We start from the raw sequence: 21,540 nt of genomic DNA, 5'->3' as shown, positions 1-21,540 counted from the left end.
GACTCTGCCTGTAATGAATCTTAATGACGCTAAACGAATATTCAGTGTGTGTTTTGTCTTAATGTATGGCTGCTTAGCCTCAAGAGCTCTGAGGCTTTTGTAATTAGCTCTGCTAGCTTGAAATCTATGCTGGAGGGCACGACACCACAAGTCAACACTAATCGGGGAGAGATTTAGAGCTGTCAGTCAAACATAAAACTGTTGCTCAGGATAACCCGGTCCCATCAGATTCAGATTCCACCTCTAGTAAGCTCTTAAAGCATTGTAAACACAGAGTTGCTTATCTTGCTGTAGCTCCTGATGGCTTTAACTGTCTCCAGGAGTCAATTTGAGCAGCATGATGCTGCTTTCGGCCCATCTCCCTGATTACATTTCCCTGCACTACAGCTTGCTGTCATGCTGGACGAACTTAAGACATATTATTGGACACCATTGGGGAGACTGCTTCTGTGGGAGAGCAGGGGGCCTGCTCCAAACTGTCACTCTGGCTAATTTCATTGCCTAGCCTTTTAGCCCATGACAGTGACAGAGCCTTGGCCAGCATGCTGTTGTGTTTATGTGTGTGGCTTTGTGCAACTGCTCCCTGGTCTCCCTCAGACCCCACCCTCCATATGCCTTAATGTAATCAGCCTGCCAGAACAGAGTTCACTCGCTTCAGATTGCATTTTTTTTTTTCAATATTAAATACTTGTGTGAGACTGAGACACAATCTACTTTTCCCCAAAGTATAGAGGGAAAAGTAGAAGATACAGTGTAGTTACTCAGTCATTGTTTCAGGGTGAAATTGGTTGGTTATGTCTTGCTGTGAGAAAGGTCTATATGTTAGAGTTTTATTTTGTGACTATAGCCAGTTCACTATACATTATCCTGCTTATGACTCGGTACCAAAAATTTTATTTAATTTAATTTTTTATTATTTTATTTTGTTGTTTAGTTTAGTCATAGCTATAAGTCATAGCTTTCATAGCATATAAATTATCCAATTATATAAACCTGTGAAGTTTATTTTTAATACATTACAATTATATCAATAAATATTTCATTAAAACATACATATAAATCATACATGATGCACATAAATACATCTTTACATCTGTCTGTAAAAAACTTGGAAATGTTAGTCCCATCTGAATCACAGATAATAATCAGAGTATCTAGTTATGTTGCACAATCACAGTGTACTGTACTTCTCGCTAGTGTAGAGACAAAACAACTTAGGCTGTGCTCTGAAGCACCCAAAGCACTGTCCCAAAAGTCTGCATTGAGTTATTTTTTTAAACATCCTCAGTCTGGCTTTCCCTTATTTTTTGCCTTCAGTGCAGAGCTGTAGATAACAGGCATGAAGATTTCTATGGCACGCTCTCCCTCCTGCCACTCATAATGTAGCTGGGTTCAGTTCCCTTGAACATTATTACACATACATACCATCCAGATATCAGACAGCACTGCTTTGCTCCACAACTAATCAGATTTGGCAATGAGTGTAGATACTCACTTCATCTTACACACACAAGCTAACAAGATTTAGTCCATCTACAGCGCTTGAAGGCTGATGTATCAATACCTGAGTTCAGTCAGAGCAGTGGGAATGCGCTGATGAACACTTCAGGCTTGTTATGGAGAGAGAGAGGAGAGGGCTACAGAGGTCAAGAGAGAAGGAGAGATGCACTTTTTCTGACAGCACAGGGGAAAGTGATATCAAGTTGACATGAAAAGCAGGAAAACTGCCATATATGAAGCCTCCAGGCGTATCAGGCTGCTATCGGTGGAGTTGCTAATTAAAAAGTAGGCTCATGTTTTGCTAAGGCTGCACTTTGAGAAGTTGCTGTGTTAATATTCTGCAGATGGGTCAGGAGGACGTGAAGGTTCCCTGGCTCAGTCTTCCACCGATGTGGGGAGACAGATGTCTCACAGACACGCTCTGAATACAGCTACAGCTCACTCTCTCACTCTCACTCTCATAATTTTACCTGCTGTTTCTCTCCTGCTCAGTACACTGTTGAATTTGTTCTGTTGTCTAATATGTTCTTTCTCCACTATTGTCCAGTTTCCCTGCAGTAATAAGAGCTGATTTCAGTGGGAGGCTGAAGGTTTTTTTTTTTTTTTGTGTAAGTGCACTTGAAATGAGTTGTACTCTCAGCCAGAGATTGGACTGAAACAAGAATCATTCCTATTTTCTGAACCATCATGTCTTCAACAGTCCATTGACAGCCACAATTAACAGCATAGCTATCACATTTGTGACCACAAAACTAGTTTTTCGAAATTGAAATTTATACATAATCTGAAAGCTGAATAAATACGCTTTCCATTGATTTATGGTTTGTAAGGATAGGACAGTATTTGGCCAAGATACAACGATTTGAAAATCTGAGGACGCAAAAAAAAAATCTAAATATTGAGAAAATCGCCTTTAAAGCTTTCCAGATGAAGTCCTTAGTAATGCATATTACTAATCAAAAATTAAGTTTTGATATATTTATGGTAGGAAATTTACAAAAAAATCTTCATGGAACACAATCTTTACTTATCCTAATGATTTTTGGCATAAAAGAAAAATAGTGTATTTTTGACTATTGCTACAAATACAACTGTGCTAATTATGACCAGGGTCACATTTGAGAACATAATGTATTGTGTATGTGTAACAGCTGTTATAGTATGGTGATTAGCAACATGGAAATCACTTCCAAGTTGCTGCTGTGATGATATGCTAAATTTAGTTGTAATTGCAATTGATTGTTTTTCTATTTTACTGTTACAGTACACTTCTGATTTCAATACTGAGCTATTTGAAAGTGACAGCTAAGCCTGATGAAAGAAAACAAGGTGTCAACAGAATGTGCTCACTACCAAACGTTTGCTTTGTGTAACTGGATGAGTTGAATCCGTAAGGATCAGTACGGCACGCGGCCTCTGCCCGTACAGCCACACTGTTAATGGATGGTGGGCCCTGTAAACACATGCCATGATTGAATTTAATGACTTATATAAAAGCCATTGTTTGTGTTGGCTATTTATCTGTCAAGAATGCTAATGTGCTGTTCAGATTTTGGTTTGATAGACAGATTTAACTCTCTACACATCAAATGAGATTTTAAAAGGGCTCCATAGAAAAATTGAGTTTTTTTTTTCTGTTCTACTTGTAAATTTTAATTGAATCAGACATATTTCTAGTTAGGGATGTGCATCTAACATCAGTGTTGTAATGGGGAGAAAAAAATATTTTATTGGCTTCAGTACAGTAACTATAACAGCACTATTATTATTTAAACATTTTATCTTCATAGATCACTCGGTTTCTCAAACATAGTGTTTTAATTTAAGTATTTGGGCATTGGATATTTATACTAGAGATGAGATTGACTATGGACGACAGATGGAATGGCCTTATTCTGTCTGTCCTTTGTGTCCCGTGGGTCTTCCGGACCTGATATCAGTCGTCTTTTTTTCAGTCCAGCTAACAGTAGGCATACACTGCTCGGAGGTAAATCTAGCTGTGTGTAATATTGGTTCAATTTTGCCATCTAGTGGTGTCTTTTTTTTCCTTCAGTATGTGTGATGTTTTATACAGGCCATTGTTTCACTTAATCATTAGTTGATTCATATTGAATATAACACTGAGTAATAAAGAGAAAAGTCTGTTCAATCAAGTTCAATCAAGTTAAACTATGTAAATATGGTTCATGCAATGTAACCCGAGTTAAATTGTGATGGTTGAATTGTGCCACCTGGTGGATGGTTTGGAGTCTGTGGCAAATTTAGGTTTCCGTGATATTTTATGCACAAGTTTACAAGTTCTGTTATTTGTGTAATAATTGTGATACAGACGTCTTACAATTTGAGTCATAGTTAATCTTTTATTCTTCTCTTTCTTTATTTCAGAAGGAGCTGAGTCTTCCCAGAAGAGGCAGTTTGTAAGTGCTCAATTTTTTTATTTATTTTTTCTTATAGATAGAGAAATCTATGGTCTATTGTGAACAATCAGACCATGGGAAATTATATTACAAATGTTGTGAAGAGGATGTTATGCCCATTCAGCAAAGAGGTGTTAAGTTACAGTCACCAATATTAATTACACTTCAGGACATACTATGTGTGATTTAAATCTGTTTTAAAAGAGTACGTTGGGGAAAACACAGGAAACATTTGTGTGAAATTTTTATTGTTGCATGCACACACTAATTAAACAATAGAAAGCTTAATACAGTAAAAAAAAAGGAATTAAAGGACTGAATAATTTAGTTATGTATTACACATGTTGTATATTGTTCAGATGCAGTTCGAAGTCACAGATCAACATTTGATTGGTAAATATTAAGGAAATATTAATTATGTATAGTTCAACACAACACTGCTGAAATTGTGAGATTAGCATTACAGAATCATGATTGATTATCTACAGCAAATTCAACTAACCTTTAGGGAACCTTTAGTCATTTATTTCAGACTAGCTTTAAAGCCTTCCTGCATCTGTATATTGCCTGATAAGGCAGCATGTTTAATACATCACACACTGCTGTATCAGTAGGGTTAGCATTCCTACTAGATCACAGTGTCAACACTGTTTACTGCACACGGACAGGGTCACAGGGGTCGTAGGTGACTGGTAGGGCAGTGACAGGCAGATTACTGAAGGCCTTTTCCGACAGCTGAGCATTTCGGTTCTTGTTCTGACACACTGATCTATATCTTCCTTTCTATTTATTTTTAACTCTGTGCGAGCAAAGAATATGCTCTTTACAGCCAATCATAAGAAAGCACAAAATCAGCATCATGTGATTAGTGGATGGGAGACAATATTTTGGTGTAGTATTGAGTGCTGCAAAGGCAGTGTGTGAGCAAACCGTTGTTGTGTTCTTTCTTATACACGTTCAGGGTTTTGTTGCCTTTGTATAGCTCAGTGACTGGCAGGGGCGGGCAGAATGCTGGCTATTGTGAGGGTTCACAGAGTTTGTTCCACCCGCCACGGGATTACAGGACTTAATCGAATCAAACCTTCTATTCAGCCACACTGCTTGTCGGAGAAATTTTAGCACTCATTCATGCCCTCATTCATTTAGGGTTTTGGTGCTTTGTGACTCATCCTCCTCTTTTTCCATCTCACCCTTTCATTTGGTGTGGGAACCCTGTAAAGAGGAAATGAAATGATTTATTCTGTAATTATTTACTCACTCTCATGTCAGTCAATTTGTCAACTTGTATGACTGACTTTCTTAAATGTAATCTTAAGCAAATCTCAAACTGAATATCAATTTTTCATATCGTGTATTATAATGTTGTGATTGAGTGAAATTAGTGTAAAAGTAAATCATGTATTATCGTGTATTGTTGTGTTTTTTGTCTCAGTGTAATTCTATTAGGCTTTCTTGCAGCAGTGTGTGTCAATGTTGAACTGGGCAGGCTTAAAGTTTGTGTTGGTGTTTCTCTGCTCTTTGATCCTGCCTATTGTCTCCTTGGGGCTACATTTAGCCAAAAGCATTCGCCTGGGAACAGTGGATAGGACACTGATATTCTCTTGGTTCCCAGAACTGTGTGTACAGAGATGGGCCGCTGTGAGGTAGGGGCAACAGCTGCACCTCCCCCAGGGTCTTGTGATATCATGAGAATGCCCTCTCCCTCATTACTCGGTGTGTTTGTGTGTCTCTGACTATCTTGCCAACATATATACACACACACACACACACACACACACACACTATCAGTTGAGTTTGGAGGAGAATGAAGCTTCTTTTAATTTAGATCATCACGCTCTTCACATTCATTTCATGGTACTTCACAGCCCTCAGACAGACAGAACGCTCCTGGATATAACTTTTAGAGGATTGTCGTTTAACAACAAATACTGTCATTACCTCAGTTCACACAGAAGTGGATATTTGCTTCGGCCGTGGACAAGCTGAGACTTGAATGCACATCGTGATCTGACAGTTGATGGTTCTGATGAAGATAAAGGAAGTATGGCTGGAATTGCTGAAACTTTCATAATCAGAGTTGATAGTTTGGTAGCAGGCTTTAACAGTATGCAATGTAGTGCTTTTGCAACCATGATGAACCTGTCGCTGGAGACGCTTTCCAGTTTCACTTCTGAGTAAAAGACTTTGTTGCATATCCAGCTGTTATACTCATGAACATGAAGAAAAGAAAGGAAAGACTTGGAGCCCCCAACCTGCACCTACAGTAAGAGTTGATTTAGATCTTGTGGTTGGGCTGCATGATTTGAGGGAAGAAAATTGAATTGTGATTTTTCTGATAACAAAATTTGAAGAAAAAAAAAAAAAAACTACCTCAAGGTTTGCTAAGCTTGTTTGTAGGGCTGCACAATTTGGCAAACTAAATTAGCATTTATATTTATGAATATGAGCATTACATTTTTTTTTTTATTGTTTTGTTAGTACTATTCACTGTAAAAAATAAAAAAAAAGTAGTAGTAACAAAAATATTATATTAAATTACTATAATAATAATAATTTAAATTTAAGGTAGATCTTTGAAAATACAGTACTAATACTGTATTTATGTCTTAATTTCTCTTAATTTTCTTTTGATGACAGTAGCTTGTAAGTTTGTAGTTTGTAAGCACTTCTCATTATATGTAAGGAAAGCATTTAATAATGACCCAAACTCAGAGCAGATGAGTTCATGTTGAGCATTATTTACTGCAAACCAAGCCACTCTGAGACACTGAAAACACTGGATCATGAGCTACATACATGTAAAAGAATACAGTGCATTGCATCACTTTGAAACACGCAGCACATATATTCATTTAATTAAATCACAGCATCTGCTTTCTGATATGCACATTAAGCCATATCGCAATTTCAATTTTATTTTGATTTATCGTGCAGCCCTGGTATAAGCCCACAAATTTTGCTTGTGTTTGTTTACCAAACCTTAATTCTTTCCTTATTCTTAAACTTTTACTTGAGTCCAGCTAACTGTCACTCATTTCTGAAATGCATGAACTTTATCCGTTGAGGTTTCTAAACATGACCGCAGCATTAGCTTTACAAAAACAGACAGCAGACTCTGACCTTCTTGACGGTTAAGCACCGGGTTTCCTCTTTCTCCCTCTCTCAGTCTGTCTGGGAACCCGATACCTGCTTTCCCCTCATGGTCTAAGTGGTGGCTGAATTTCTAGCTCTCGTCTGGTTGATTGACAGCCACAGTGTGTAGCTCAGTTTACAGCCTCCAAACACAACCCATCAGATCGCCAGAAAGACTGAAGCAAAGGGAAGTCTTTACTCAGCTGAATAATGTGTGTTTGTGCATGATTCAGTCATGTCAAAGGCCAGCTTTTGCCAGGTCAGCTTCTTTTACCCCCTTCACTCCACTCTGAGAGCACATCTGTGTCTTGTCTGGCTGAAACAGCTCCCTGTTGCCTGAAAACCAAGTTTTATTCTAGCATGGTGGTATACTTTGAGTTCCAGACTGAGTTCTCCTTAGTGTTTAAAACTCGGTTAGTTTTTATCCTTTTAATTTTTTTATAACATTAACCCCTGGTTTCAAATTTTGCCAGGCAACTTTTTTCAAGCATTGTTGCTTGGCCACTTTCCCACTGAGAATGGGATACATGAATGGGAATCTGGATAATTTAGAACGGTCATGGGCCCTGTGGTTGCCCGTTGCCCGGCAACATTGCTTAAAAAGTTGCCCAGTGCATCATCAGCATCAAAATCCATGTTTTCTCAACTGAAAATTACTTGCCATTGTTTTGACTCAAGATACACACCAGTGTTGTTTTTTTAAGGCATCTGTATAAAAGCTGCTTAAATATCCTAATTTAAATTGTTTTTAGTCATGGTTTAAGCTAGTGTTGTTTTTTTAAGGCATGTTTATGTAATGTTCTTAATTATATGTCAAACAAAACATCTGCGTCTGTGTGGATTCCTGAAAAAAATATGTATGTTGCGTGCAGATTTGTCATAATAAAACTAAACTATATAAAAAGATGTAACATTTTCCGCAGCAAAATCTAAGGTTTTTATGTTTGAAACTCCTATTGATATGATAAATGCCTTATCAGCAAGCAGAGCAAAAGGCAGCAATATGTTAACTAAATAAAAAATAATTGGCAACAAATTTGAATGCTTATTTTCCAGTATTATTAGCTGTGTAATTGTTTTCCATTTTGATGTATTCCTGTATTACTCTGGCATACTACTATAACTGTAACACACTATAACACTAAAACAGTTTCATTCTAGTAGACTGACAACATATTGTTCATGTTTTAGTGATGGTTTGTATTTTGCATGAAATCTGTTTTCCAACTTATCGTATTCTAGCTTGTTCATTCATATATGCAACAGTTCTTTAGGCCAACAAACAAAGATTTATGGCTTGCACAGTAAATAGATTTGTTGTTGAAATATCTTTTTGTTATTTGCATTGTGTTGTAATGCCACATTTAGCGTGAATAAGCCTAAATAGTGAATAAAAAGTTTTAAAGAACAAGGCAAATAGCCAGTTGGGTCAGAACTGTGGCATGGTTGTATAAAGATCTGTTTCTAGATTCGAGGTAGGGCCAGGTCAAGTCCCAGGTCCCGTTCCCATTTTTTTTTTTCCATTATCCCCAAGTCTTTTCAGAAGAGTTGTGCCCTGTCTAGCTGTTTAAAAGGAAGAACACCTCCTGTATGTTGAGTGTTATTTCTGCCCCAGACTAACAGCTACTGGGTGCAGTGATGGAAAACAAGATCCTGTCCCCCAACCTTGTATGTCCCATTTTCAGGAAGTTTTGATTTAGGGTAATGGAGTCTCTCCTTTCTCTCTGCTTGAGAATGTTGCCTAAAGGGAGCGGAGGTAGACCCCGACAGAACTGTCATCCTATCCTAGTGCCAACCAGCTTTAGCTTGAGTGTGCACGTGCTGAACTGCTGAAACAGCCTGTCAGCAGCATCTCTCAGGAATACCAGGGCATCTTACTGTCATACAAACAGCTCAAAACAGGATCTTGTTTTACCACATGTTTTCTTGGAGTCTGTAGACATGGAACTGAGAGGTAGGAAGAGTTTAATTCACACTGTGTTTGAGGTGTGGACATACACTGAGACAGAGTCTTTGACAGTGTGATATCAAGCCTTTGCCTTGGTCATGTTTATGAACTGCCGTAGGTTGTCCTACCTTTCCTTGCCCTTCACAAGGACAAACACTCAAAGATTTTCTTTTTTTTAACCACTCACATTACTCCTTGGTCTCCTCTCTTGCCATATTCACTTAAAAGATCTGGCCAACTGCTCAGTACCGTTGTCATGGCAACAGCAGCCTCCTGCAGCATCTCCTCTCCCCTACCACCTCTCCTTCTGCTCTCATCCTCCCGTCCCCGGGTGGACCCAAGGGGCCTGCGTCTGCCCCTGTCCTTGCCCCCAGCGCCAACCCCTTCTTGTGGAGGTAAGGTTATGATGTTAGAGTGCTCTTGCACTTGCTCCTGATCCAACCTCCTTTTCAACAGCATGCTGGATAACTAGGCATTGTGCGGTTTCCGTTTCATCTAATCAGTTTTCCTAATGGGGTGATATGGTTTAGTGGCTAAATGCTCATGGCGGGTAACTAAAGGCTGCATGTACCTGCATTGTGCCTTCAGCACTGTGCCCTTGAGCAATGCACTTAACCCCAGGTTACTCGAGGGGATTCTTCATGTTATAAATATGCTATGTCACTTTTGATTAAAGCATAAAAGTGTTTTTCTCTGTGGACCGTTTTCACAAGACTGTGATGACGCGTTTCAGTGGTCATCAGCATCGTAAATATATATATATGTACATTTAGAACGTTATACTTTGTATGATGTATAAATGTACTCATGTACAAATGTACAAATATAAATATTTGTGGTACTCTCCCAGTTTACCCAACTATGACGACTTCCACTGCTGAGAAACCCGGAAAAATTAAAAATGTCTATTGGCTATTTTATTAATAACTGTAGGCGGATTATTCTGTTAGGGCCGGTTTCTGCTACTATGGATGGATAAATATTTGCTTGTTAAATGGGTTTGGGTTTTGGGTGTTTTTGGCTGTTTTTTAAATATAACGTAGAACAATTAAGCATAAATGTATTACTGTGCGTTCACGTCGCCGCCGTCGAGAGTGTCAAAAATCGCTCTGGCCGCGCTGCCAACAACGCTGTAGAAAGATTTGTGGATGCCCTGACGTAGATCGAATGCTTATCTTGTATTCAAAGCGGCCGCAAAGCAAACAAGCTTGTTGATCTTGTGCAGAATGAGAAGGGTATCGTTATAATTTAACCTCATTAAATATGGTTTTGGACGAAGTATTAAGATCCTTTACCTAATAATGTATAAAGCACTAATACCACACTGTAAAAATACTCTGATACAAGTAAAAGTCCTGCACTGAAGATGTTACTTAAGTAAGTATAATCAGGTATAAACATTACTTAATGTAAGGATAATCAGGAAAATTTATTTAAAGGTTTAAAAGTGAACTGGGACTATAATACTATTATTTATGATATCATTAGATTATTATTCCTGTAACGTCAATGCACATCAGCAACTCGCCAGGAACACCAACAATCTCAGACACATTGGTCCACGCATCAATTTTATTTATTTATGTCCCTGTACACAAACAGACACGTCGTAGATTAATGGGAAACCCGCCACAGCAATAATCAACCTCTTCTCCATTTTGCTTGGGAACTAATGTGTTCGGAACCAGTGTTTACAGATCTGCGTTCTCTGGAATCCTCTCAAGTGGTGGACTTCTACAATCCGATTTGTTGCCGCTGAACTGCGTCATAGCTAATTACCATAAAGTTAACCTGATTTCAACTCTCCTCGACGCTCTCAACAGCCAAGTCATGTCGCGCCGCTGCTCGCCGCTTCTCAACACCAGCTCACATTGAAAATGAATGACTTCTGGCCACTTTGACGCTCTCGACGGCGGCGGTGTGAACGCATGGTTATTTATGATATATTTAAAAGTATTTTGTAGATAATTATATATATAATCCAGGGTTTCCCACACAAATAAATCAATGTGGCGGGCCGCCACAATATCAAAACTGACTGCCACAAATAGATTTTCCAAAAGGCTTTGACTTCAATTAAAAAATAAACATGAGCACTGAACATTTCAAAATCAAAAATCAGTGCGGGTGTTTTTATATCACTGTATTTCAGAGGAAAACCGACTGTATTTAGAAAATTTTTCGGTTTCATTTTCATTTCATCTTGCATGTAATGCTTGATAAGGCAGCGTTTGAGTGCTGCTTTGCAGCCGTTACCCGGAGAAACCTTTATCTCTCCCGCTCTTAAAGCGCCTCCTGCTGGCAGAAAATGAATTTGCATATATATGGGAGCGAGGGAGTGCCGCCATAAATAGAGTGTTAGGCTGTGGGAAACACTGTAATCTAATGTAATTAAGCAACATTGCAGTGATTTCAGTATCCTTTTAGTTTGGCCATTAATATGTTTATAAGAAACTGAAAAAAGCACAACTGTCAGGGCATGTCAAAACTTCTTCAGGGCCCAAAAACACCCTCAAAGCTTCCTTGCGTTAATTTAGTGAAGAAATCAGTGGAAAACATTTTTTACCTAGATTTTTGCGGATTTGTCTAGTTAATTTTTTGTGAAAGTTTTGAATTCTATAAGGCTACCAAAATAATAAAGTTGCAACATTACATAAAGTCATAATATTACAAGAATCATCTCATGATGTTACTTTTATGGGAATAAAGTATGAGTTCACTAATTAATCATATGCATTTCTTGCATTGATGAAGCTGCCAGGTCAGCGGCCATTTGCTTAGGCTTGTGTTTTTTATTTAACTTGCCACTAAAGCATGGGAAGTATTAAAAAAAAAGTTTTAAGTCTTATGCTCACCAAGGCTGCATCTGTTTATCAAAAATACAGTAAAAATAGTAATATTCTGAAATAGAATTGAAATAGAAATTAACAGTGTAAAACCTGCTTGCAATCCTTGCTCAATAAAAGTATGAATTCCTTTATTGACCCCAAACATTTGAATGTTAATGTATTTTTTAGCATCATTGCCTAGCCTTATTGAGCAGATAATTTTGAGCAAATATACTCGCCACTAAGTTTTGATATGGTTTGCGAAAGCCCTGCTCATTAACATGAGTGTGTGTGTCTGTGTGTGTGTGTGTGTGTGTGTGTGTGTGTGTGTGTGTCTAATGCCTGTGGAGCAGAATGAGAGTGATTCTGCACTTATGAGCTGCTCTGGAATGTCAGAACACCATGTTCTGTCCCAATTGACTGTGTGTGTGTGTGTGTGTGTGTGTGTGTGTGTGTGTGTTCACCTTGATCCCTCACTGATCTCTTGTTTGATGACACAAATTGCTGAGCACAGTCTGCTCTTGGTCGTTTTTAGCTTGTGGGTTAAGAATATCTTTGTTCATAATGTAGGAACATAATGTATGCATGTTTTTTTGCATTACAAGGTCACATTTTAGGATATTTAGACAGCACAATGTCTAAATCAGGATCAGTGTGGAAAATCTGACCTTCCATTCACATTCAGCAAAGCTCGAGGAAATCATTACAGTCTGCTTTGTTTTTTCATGCACAACTATTTTCTTGCCTCCTTTGCCCTGTCCGTTTTCTATTGATCGTGATCACAATAATAGAAAATGTGTTCAAAATGATTTTCCTTTCCCTTGAAGGCTCATTTCCCCTGTGTATTGACTTGATGCTCCAGACATCATTTCCCATTTCTAAAAGATGTTATCGTATGAGTGGAAAGGCTGTGTTTTGCAGTTCGCCACAGGTTTAGAGCTACAGAGAAGCTGCTGGAAATCAAGTCTTAAAACCTTTCAGAGCTCAACTCAACAGGACATCCAAGAGAGGGGCAGGGAACTGTTCCAAAGGCTGCTGCTTATTTCCTTTCTCTATCGCTGGTCTTTCCTCTTTCTACACACACACTCAATTTTCTTTTTTACTTTGAACTTGCCGCTGTGGTTGGTTTTGTGATTTCATTTATTTTTTTATGAGGATTTGAGTATTGTATCAATTTATTGTTGATTCAGTTTGGATTAGTAACTGTGTAAAGTGCATCAATTATGGAATGAGTTTCATTTCTCTATAAAGCAGCTCTGGAGAAACCGTGACATCATCAGCTCAGTTTAGCTCTCATACAATAGTGTCCATGCAGTCAAGTAATATTGCCAAATATTAAGTGTCCCCAACTAAGCAAGCCAAAAGGCGACAGTGCCAAGGAACCCAATCTCCATCAGTGACAAAAATGGAGAAAAAAAACTAGGTAGTCATGCCATCTACCTTCTTAATTGCCAATTCAGCAGCCTCTAGTGTGGTATAATGGACAAAATGGACAAAATCATAGCATTTTGGTTCACCATTACTGTCGCACACCACTCGGCTCAAAAAAACTTCCCCAAAGCACAAGAGAGTCTCATATAGGACAAGGTCGTCGATGTACCTTGTGAAGCACTTTGCAATTATGTTACCAATTCCACTTTAAAAAAAAAAAAAAAAAAAAAAAAAGGAATTTTGTGGAGCCTACTTGATATGAATGGGTTTTCCATGGTAAAACAAATGGGTTTGGCTCCAAATGCAAGGAAGGTTGAAAGCAACACCTGTTCAATAAGTCATGTGAGTGCAAATTACCCACAAACAAAGGGACTGGACTCTTTGACCATTAACCTCACCTGAACTGTAGGACATGTTCATTTTGACTCTCCTTTTGTCAGAAAGCTCTTGGTACAAAGCAAAGCGCTGTGTAGAACTCACAATGGCAGTACAAATCGGATGAGTAAATAAATATTTACAGATAAAGTATTTCTGAATGACCATTAGCCAGGTATTTTACTTATTCACTTTTATTTTGGTTAATTCAATGTTGATAGCTAGAAAATACATTTAAGACTAGGGTTGCAAAACCTTAAAAAAAAAAGTTAAATAGAACAAAAATAAAGATATAATTAATTTGAGATTCTAAGGTTGATAATTAAGAGTTCCTGAAGGTTTAGTAATTTTATTTCAATGACCAGTTCTGAGGGAAAAAGAGTTTTTTGGAAAGTTTGTTGCATGCACATAACAGATGAATTATGGCGGTGCATGAAATCAGTATTTTACCAATATTCCATGTAGTCTCTTAATTAATAATGATGATCAATAAAGCTATTAATTTGTATTAATTTGCTACAAGTGTGCTGCTACAGGCACGTTTCATTTCCTGTTGGTGCTTTGTAACCTTGTTGTTGACTTGCCAAATCACTTCCATTAGTTTTATTAATAAAAGGTCTTGGTAGTAAATTCATTATGGGTCATTACTGATACTTTGCTTTAATAGTTAGACAGTGAGAAAAAAGAAAATCTGTATTGAAACAAAAGATGCATCGATAATCGTTTTATCATTGATCACAACCCTCTGAATCGTAATCAAATCGAATCCTGAGGTGCCTACAGATTCCCACCCCTAGTGAGAAAGGGAGGGGTTTTTAAGCAGACTACTGGAAATGACGGGTGAAATCTATGTCAACAGAGAGAAGCCTGTCCTTTTACGGGAAGATCAAGTTGACATTTTCATAAAAAATTAAGTAGTTAAAAAAAAAAATTAAAAAAAAAATGAAACAAATTATTAAGGTGCATTCAGACAGTCATTTCCATCATGCAATAAACCTGGTAATTACCTGCTCATTGAGCATTAATCTGCTTTGGTATGCAAATATTACATTTACGAACTAACTACATATTGGTAGATATTTCATACTGGTATTAGCCATTATTTGTTTTATTGAATCATTCATTTTTGTTATAGGCATAGATTTGTTGTATAATAAAACTAGACATTCTCAAATCTATTTATTTAAAGAGTTATTGCCATTGCTCTTATTAGTTCAATATTGGGCACCAATGACATAAGGGTTTTCGTCCAAATTGAAGTGCATAAACAATTAATTCATTCATTCATCAGACTGCTATGGAAACATTGTAGGAATGCTTCTTACTTGTCTCCACCTATATTTAGCTATTACCACTTCTCATTACCTGCATTTTTGGCCAATGACAATACAATGAGTTCAAGGGAGGCCAAAGAGGTGCTGCCTTCCTCTGAACCTTAATCAGTTGGTTTCACTGTTGGAATGTTGTTTTAGCAAAATGAGTGATTCATATTTCTGTTTTGTAAAATGTAGTTTTACTCATTTATTTATTTATTTTTTTATTTATTTATTTATTTATTTTGCAGAAGCCAAATAAACCCTTGCTTCCACAGAGAAATCACAGTCAAATATATAATGTCAGCACTGTTGCCTGCTGTTATGTTTGTTTGGCGTGTATGGATGTGCGTGGTATTGGGTGGAGGTGTTTTCTCTCTAGCTGTTTGTTCTTTGATGTGTGTCTGAAGCGACTAAGCCCATGGTGTCGGTTAGCTCAAGGTGACACAGTGCTGCCATGCCTGCCATGCCTGCCTGCATCTACCCTGCTGCAAAACTGCTCACACATATGCACACAGACACACAATTCACTTTTTTCCCCTTCCTCCTTCAGTTGAGTCCTTTGACCTGATTGACTAATGATGAAACAGCTTGGACTATACTGAAAAATCTCTCTTATGCTTGTACCATTTGTCCGAATAATCCTGATTTTGTGTGTGTGTGTGTGTGTGTGTGTGTGTGTGTGTGTGTGTGTGTGTGTGTGTGTGTGTGTGTGTGTGCGTGCACTTTAATCTCCTGTCATTCTGTCACTTTTTCCAGGGACGCTATACTGAATACTGACAAATCCAGCCATTTCTGGTTGACAGATCATTTAGCATTAAAACATTTCACTATTTCTCACTAAATTTTTTAAACCGTAATATCCTTAAGTTGTATGTTTTTTTTTGTTTGTTTTTTTTTATTATTATTTTTACAGGTTGTAATACTGTCTGCATCTTGCATGCATATGCACTGCTGTGTGTTTGAGTTAGAGAGCGAGAAAGAGAGGAGGGAGGGTGTAGAGGAGAGAGAAAAAGCACATGCCAGCATCTCACGATAGCTCTAGTAGTGTCACAGGTTGCCGGCAACAGCAGAAGCTGTAGGAATATCGTCTAGTGCATGCTATCAGAGAGGAAACACACTCATTTAGCCAGCTGTTCTTCCTTCTCTGGTGCTTTATCGCAATTGATCTCTGGATGACAGCCATGTTAGTGCACCGATATCATGTCTGATTCCTTCTGGACCGTTCTCTCCAATTTCTCCCTGCCGGAGAGAAGCATGCTCCGCCGATCCAAGAGGTACATCTATTCATTTTCATCTCTTGTTTTCTTTTCTGTCTTTTCTTGATAGGTAACTTGTTTTTTGTTTTTTTTTCAATCATATGAGCTGTAATTGATGGCATGCTGCAGGCTGTCTTGAGGTTTTGCTTATGCTGGTGTGCTCTGTTATTTTCCTTCCTCTTTCTATTTTTTGCTGGATTTCAGTGGTCAAGCTCATTTCAGACCTTTCACACGCACATCGTACTGTGTTCCTTTCTCTTGGTCAGTGTGCGTAAATGTAACGACCACCCTTCAGCCTGGGGTGCAAATTATGACGTGGCCAGACATGCACACAAACACATGTAGGAGAGCAACATGATGTTTGCAAGTGGACAGTTCTGCTCTGACCTACCATGCCGAAGTGAACTTGCACGCAGATGTGCTCAAATGTGCAGTTGAGTTAGACAGAGATCATCTATAATTGCTTTCCATCCTTCCCTGCTTGTGTTCTTCCTGTCTTCCTGTAGCTTGGAGAGACAGATGAGGGGAGGGCACAGTGCTTGCATAGCAACAGAGCTGAGACTGTTGTAGAGTGATCGGTCTCTTTCCACTCCATGTCTATCTCTGTAGTGTCATTCACACACACAGTGATGTTAAATGTCTGAATCATTCAGTGGCCGTGACTTTGGTGCAGTGCACATTGTGTTGTTTAAGTCATAATTTAGAAATAGCCTTGTGTGAATCAGGCATTAAAGTATGAATGAGAATTGTGTGTCTTGTAGGAGAGGTGTACTGTTACTTTTTGAAGTGATCAGAATTTTGTTTAATGGAGAATAAATGATTTTAACAAAATCACGTATGCTTGCTGTGTACAGGATCATACTTTATCGTACATTCTTTTATTCAGAAAGGATACATTTATTTGATCAGAAGTGACTGTAAATACATGTTACATATGATTTCAAATTTCAAATAAATATTAAGCAGCACAACTGTTTTCAACACTGATAATAATAAGAATGTTCTTGAGCACCAAATCATGATATTAAAAAAATTACTTCTGAAGGATCATGAGTCACTGAAGACTGGAGTAATAACTTTAATTTGCAATAATATATCACAGTGTTACAGCTTTATTTAGTTATCAAGAACATAAGAGACTTCTTTTAAAAACATTAAAATACTGGTGAATGGTAGTGTATTGTGGCTGGGTATTGGAGATCATTTTTCAGAACTGACTATAATTCACAAGTTCCTAATTCAGTTTAGGTTCTGTCAACAGGCCTGTTTCAGTTGTCTTTATAGCAGTGCTTGGCATCTTGTACTGTACATTAATTTTCTCCATCCAGGTACTCTGACCCCCGTCCCTATGATAGCCTGCTGCCCTTTCTGAGTAGATGACTGATAGATGTATTATTAATATAATGTAGATGTGTTGAGAGGGTTTGTGACTTCTGTGAACACATCGCTTGTAGCAGACACCATCAGACTGAGCTAGACCTACACACATACACACACACACGCACCAGTTAGGGTTGTCATCATAACTGCATTTCGGTATTCAGGTACCGAACTCCAATACCAATTTATATATTACAACAAAAACAAATTTGCTGTTGATTGCTTTTTTATTTCCTATTTATTTCAAGTATTTCAGTAGTTAAAAATGTATGCAAATAATTATAAATTAGTCATACAATTGTAATAATTGTAAACAAATTATTTAAACATTTTAAATCAGTATTGTTTTAGTCTTATTTATAGAGCTGGATCAGAAAATTCGATTATTTGAATATTTGTTCGGTGGGCTGGCATTCAATTTTGAGATTCAAATATTTTATTAATTTATTGTATTTTTTATTTTTTTATTTATTTTTTTTGAACACCTGGGATCCTCCGCGAAACAGTTCTCATTCACTCTTGAATATAGCCGCTCTTTTACTATCAGGCCGAACAGTTCTAAGAACTGTCAGGTACGGTTAAAGTTGTATTTCCACGTGTGCCTGGTACGGTGCAGCATGATTACAAACCGTTCTCGGCCCAGAATTCTCTGCACGGTTAGACATTCTCGGTGTTGTTAGAGTGCATGTTCGTGACGTTGCCACTCTGTTTCCTGGCTACCAGTTTCTCCATAGCTGGCTAAATAAGCGGAAGCAGGCTATTTGATCAAACAGCCAAGTAAACGGCTACGCTACATTCAATATAAAAAAGACAACAGTTTGGTCTGTGGAAGAAACATTTGCGCTTATTGATATTATGCTCATCGTCGCATTCTATTTACTTTATTTTTCACGTCAAGAGTTGTGTCCATTTTTCTATTATTGAACAAAGTAAATATCAGATAAAAAAGGAGTCCCAAAAACAGAAATATCTGATCACCATTCATATCGCTGTTTATATTACACTTGCGTTACCAAAGCAACTGACACATTTGTATTGCATTCCAAAGAGCTCTGTTATCAGCACCACAGAAACCGTATCCGTGCTGACTGGCCCGGATCGGCACAGAATCTAACAGTTAAGCAAAGAGAACTGTTCAGCCTGATAGTGGAAAAGCGGTTTATGTATCGCCCATGAGTGAACCTCATGATTCAGTTCATCTGGAAGAGAAGACAAAAATGCTGATATAAAAGATATAATTGAGAATACGGCAGTCATAAAAAAAAAATGTTGTAGTAGTAGCCCAGCCTAATAATAATTTGTCTATATTAAAAGTATTGCTCGTAACAGAACTGTGTGTTTTGTATCACTAGTGCAGTGTCCGTTCTCGGAGCATATCCCGCTTGAGGTGCGCCGCAATCGGCTCGTGCTGTTCTGTAGTTTATTAAAAGTTTATTAATTCTGAACGTGTCGCATGTCCATATAGCACCAAAATGTGGCACTTCACTCCCTTGGGTCTGCAGCAATTTTATGTTTAGCATATTCGTTGATGATTTGTATATTAGGTTATGATTTCATAAAGTGGTTTTGGGGCTAGAAATATTTATTTATATGTTTATAGTATTTATTAATATCTTGCTTTGTCTTTTATTTTTATTTTTTCAAATTTCATTTAAATTTTAATGATCCTACAGAGCAGTTTGGAAAATGGATGGATGGATTTTAAATTTAGTTTTAGCAATTTTGTTTGATTTTGTCATTTTATTAGTTTTTTGTTTGTGTGTTTATATTTCTAATTTGCTATAATTTATTTAAATTTTTCCAGTTTTAATTTTAGTGAGATTTAACCCTTCAGCTTAAATTTATTTTATTTCAGTTACCAAAGTGACATTTCAATATATTTTTTAAAGTTTTTCATATAACATTTATATTTAATTTTTTTATATGACTTGCCTTTTTTTCCAATTAAATATATTTTTAATAGTTCTAATTTTAGTTAACAATAACAACACTGTTTTCAATGAACTTCTTTGTTATTCAAAATATATTTTATTTTCACATCACACCTTTTTTTGTCCTGTCTGTTTACAACCACTTCAGAATGACTGTGTTTACGTAAATATTTCCACTTAGACAAACATTTGACCTCTCATGCAAGCGTTTTTCACAGATTACAAGCAGAAAGTGTTTGACGTGTGTTTGTGTGTGTGTGTGAAGCTGTTATAACTCACCAGTCTCCTCTTCCTCTGTCCCCTGGGTGTTGCCGAACTAGCTGCAGTCTAATGCCTCACTTGTCAACTTGCATCAACTCACGTGACTCCACTATAGAATTTCCCAGCGGTATCATGTCTTGATTTGGTCTGTGTAACATATTACAAAGTATACAGTAAATGTAAAGAAATGTAAACCTCTCAACAGTAACTTTTTAAGCCCATGCGAAGCTGTTATAGCCACTGCTGGGTATAATGATAACTAAAGACCATTTACGCTTTCTTCTTTTCTTTCTATCATTCTATCTCTTCGTCTGTGGCCTCCATGTCTGCCTCTATCGTTCAGCCTCCCTTCAGCATTCTCATTATAGTTCCTCCCCATGACACTTCAGTCTGTGTGCGCTTTCAAAAAGTCTTTGAGTCTCTCATGAAACATTCAGCAGAACCAATTTCATATCGTTCAGACTGTTAAATTGTCCTCTTCCGTGATGATATGGAATGTGCGATTGATTTCTCTCTTTTTCTCTTTCATCTTTTCATGCACTCAATATAGCCACATAGCCTGTGGAAAGTACATCTGAGCAGGTCTCAGTCATTGATTCATTGTATTTCAGACAGTGGTTGATGGTTGTTTGCATTTTAATTACCCACATAGGAATTCCACAGGCAACATAATATCTGTAAGTGTGGCAGCTTTGGGCCACCATATTCCAGACTTTCCAGAAGAAAATGAGTCTAATTTGAAACAAAAATGACACAATATTGATAGTACCTTGATTGCAGGAAGGAAGCTCGAGGCAGAAACCATCAGTGCTGTAATTGGCTTTCTGGCCAGCATTGATCCTGTCAGGCAGCTTTGCATCTCTTGAAACCCCTATCCCCATTGTTTCAGTTATATTATGCTTGCCAAACCTCAAATCGGGTCAAGCTTGTTATAAAAGAGGCAATGCATTTGTTTATTTTCTCATTTTCCCCCTTTCAACCTGTCCACAGTGTTGAGTGGGGTGGAGTGCTAGGCTAGCAGGTGTTTGCTCATAATTGCAGTGTTCAGTATTAATTGGCTCCTTGCATCTGCTCATGGCAATTACACCATTCAGCTCATGGCATTTGGCAGCGTGAGTCCTAAAACCGCTCTGTTTCCTCATTCCATGAGGTGGATAATCATTTGATATGCTAAACAGCAAAATGATATTTCCATAACATATTAACTATAACTTTTCTGTTTATGCATGTTTGTTTGTGCATTTCTAAGTGTATTACTTACCATCTGTTGAGGGATATCAATCTGTGCTCATACATAGGTGTGTTTAGATTTTGTTAGAAGGCACATATGGCTTTAAACACCTGTCATATCACAGGGAATTTCAGTCACAGTCATCAATGCTTTGAAGTGCAGATGTGAAGAAACTCTAGGTGCAATGCGACAAAGTGGCAAGCAGTAAATACTATCTATTCTGTGTAAAATCCATGTTTGTCCCCTATGTCTGTCCAGCAAGACATGTTTTCAGCTTGATTTCTGTTCTACCCCCAGTGAAATCCCATTGGTCCAGAATCACGCTTCTCATAACTTAAACCTCAGATAAGTTCTGATTGGCTGTGATCGTGTGGCGTCACACGCTGTTTTCGCTTTCAGCAAGAATAGAAAAATTACTTGTTGTCGCCGGAAACCTGTCAGGTTGCGTCTGGACATGGTGTTATTCTGCAGCTCAGTACAGAAAGCAAAGTAAAGGCAGTTCAGCTCACATTATCCTGCCCAGCAGTGTGGAGA

At 37.7% G+C, this 21,540-nt stretch overlaps 1 protein-coding gene across 15 annotated transcripts in view; it reads left to right on the top strand.

The window, feature by feature from the left end:
* The window catches only part of LOC109058162 (microtubule-associated serine/threonine-protein kinase 2-like), a 132,419-nt gene that overhangs the window by 76,803 nt on the left and 34,076 nt on the right, over window positions 1-21,540 (top strand). For 12 of the 15 annotated variants that reach the window (XM_042726028.1, XM_042726026.1, XM_042726025.1 and 9 more), the window contains one exon: window positions 3,886-3,917. In XM_042726028.1, coding sequence (XP_042581962.1) covers window positions 3,886-3,917 — 32 coding nt within the window. Of the gene's footprint in view, window positions 1-3,885; window positions 3,918-15,925; window positions 16,222-21,540 lie in introns of those variants that run through there. The other 3 variants (XM_042726033.1, XM_042726031.1, XM_042726029.1) reach the window with 1 other exon arrangement.

The sequence above is a fragment of the Cyprinus carpio genome, chromosome B6 (assembly GCF_018340385.1).
Source record: "Cyprinus carpio isolate SPL01 chromosome B6, ASM1834038v1, whole genome shotgun sequence".
NCBI lineage: Eukaryota > Metazoa > Chordata > Actinopteri > Cypriniformes > Cyprinidae > Cyprinus > Cyprinus carpio.
The sequence above is the reverse complement of the archived record's forward strand: the minus strand, read 5'-3'. Positions and strand labels throughout refer to the sequence as shown.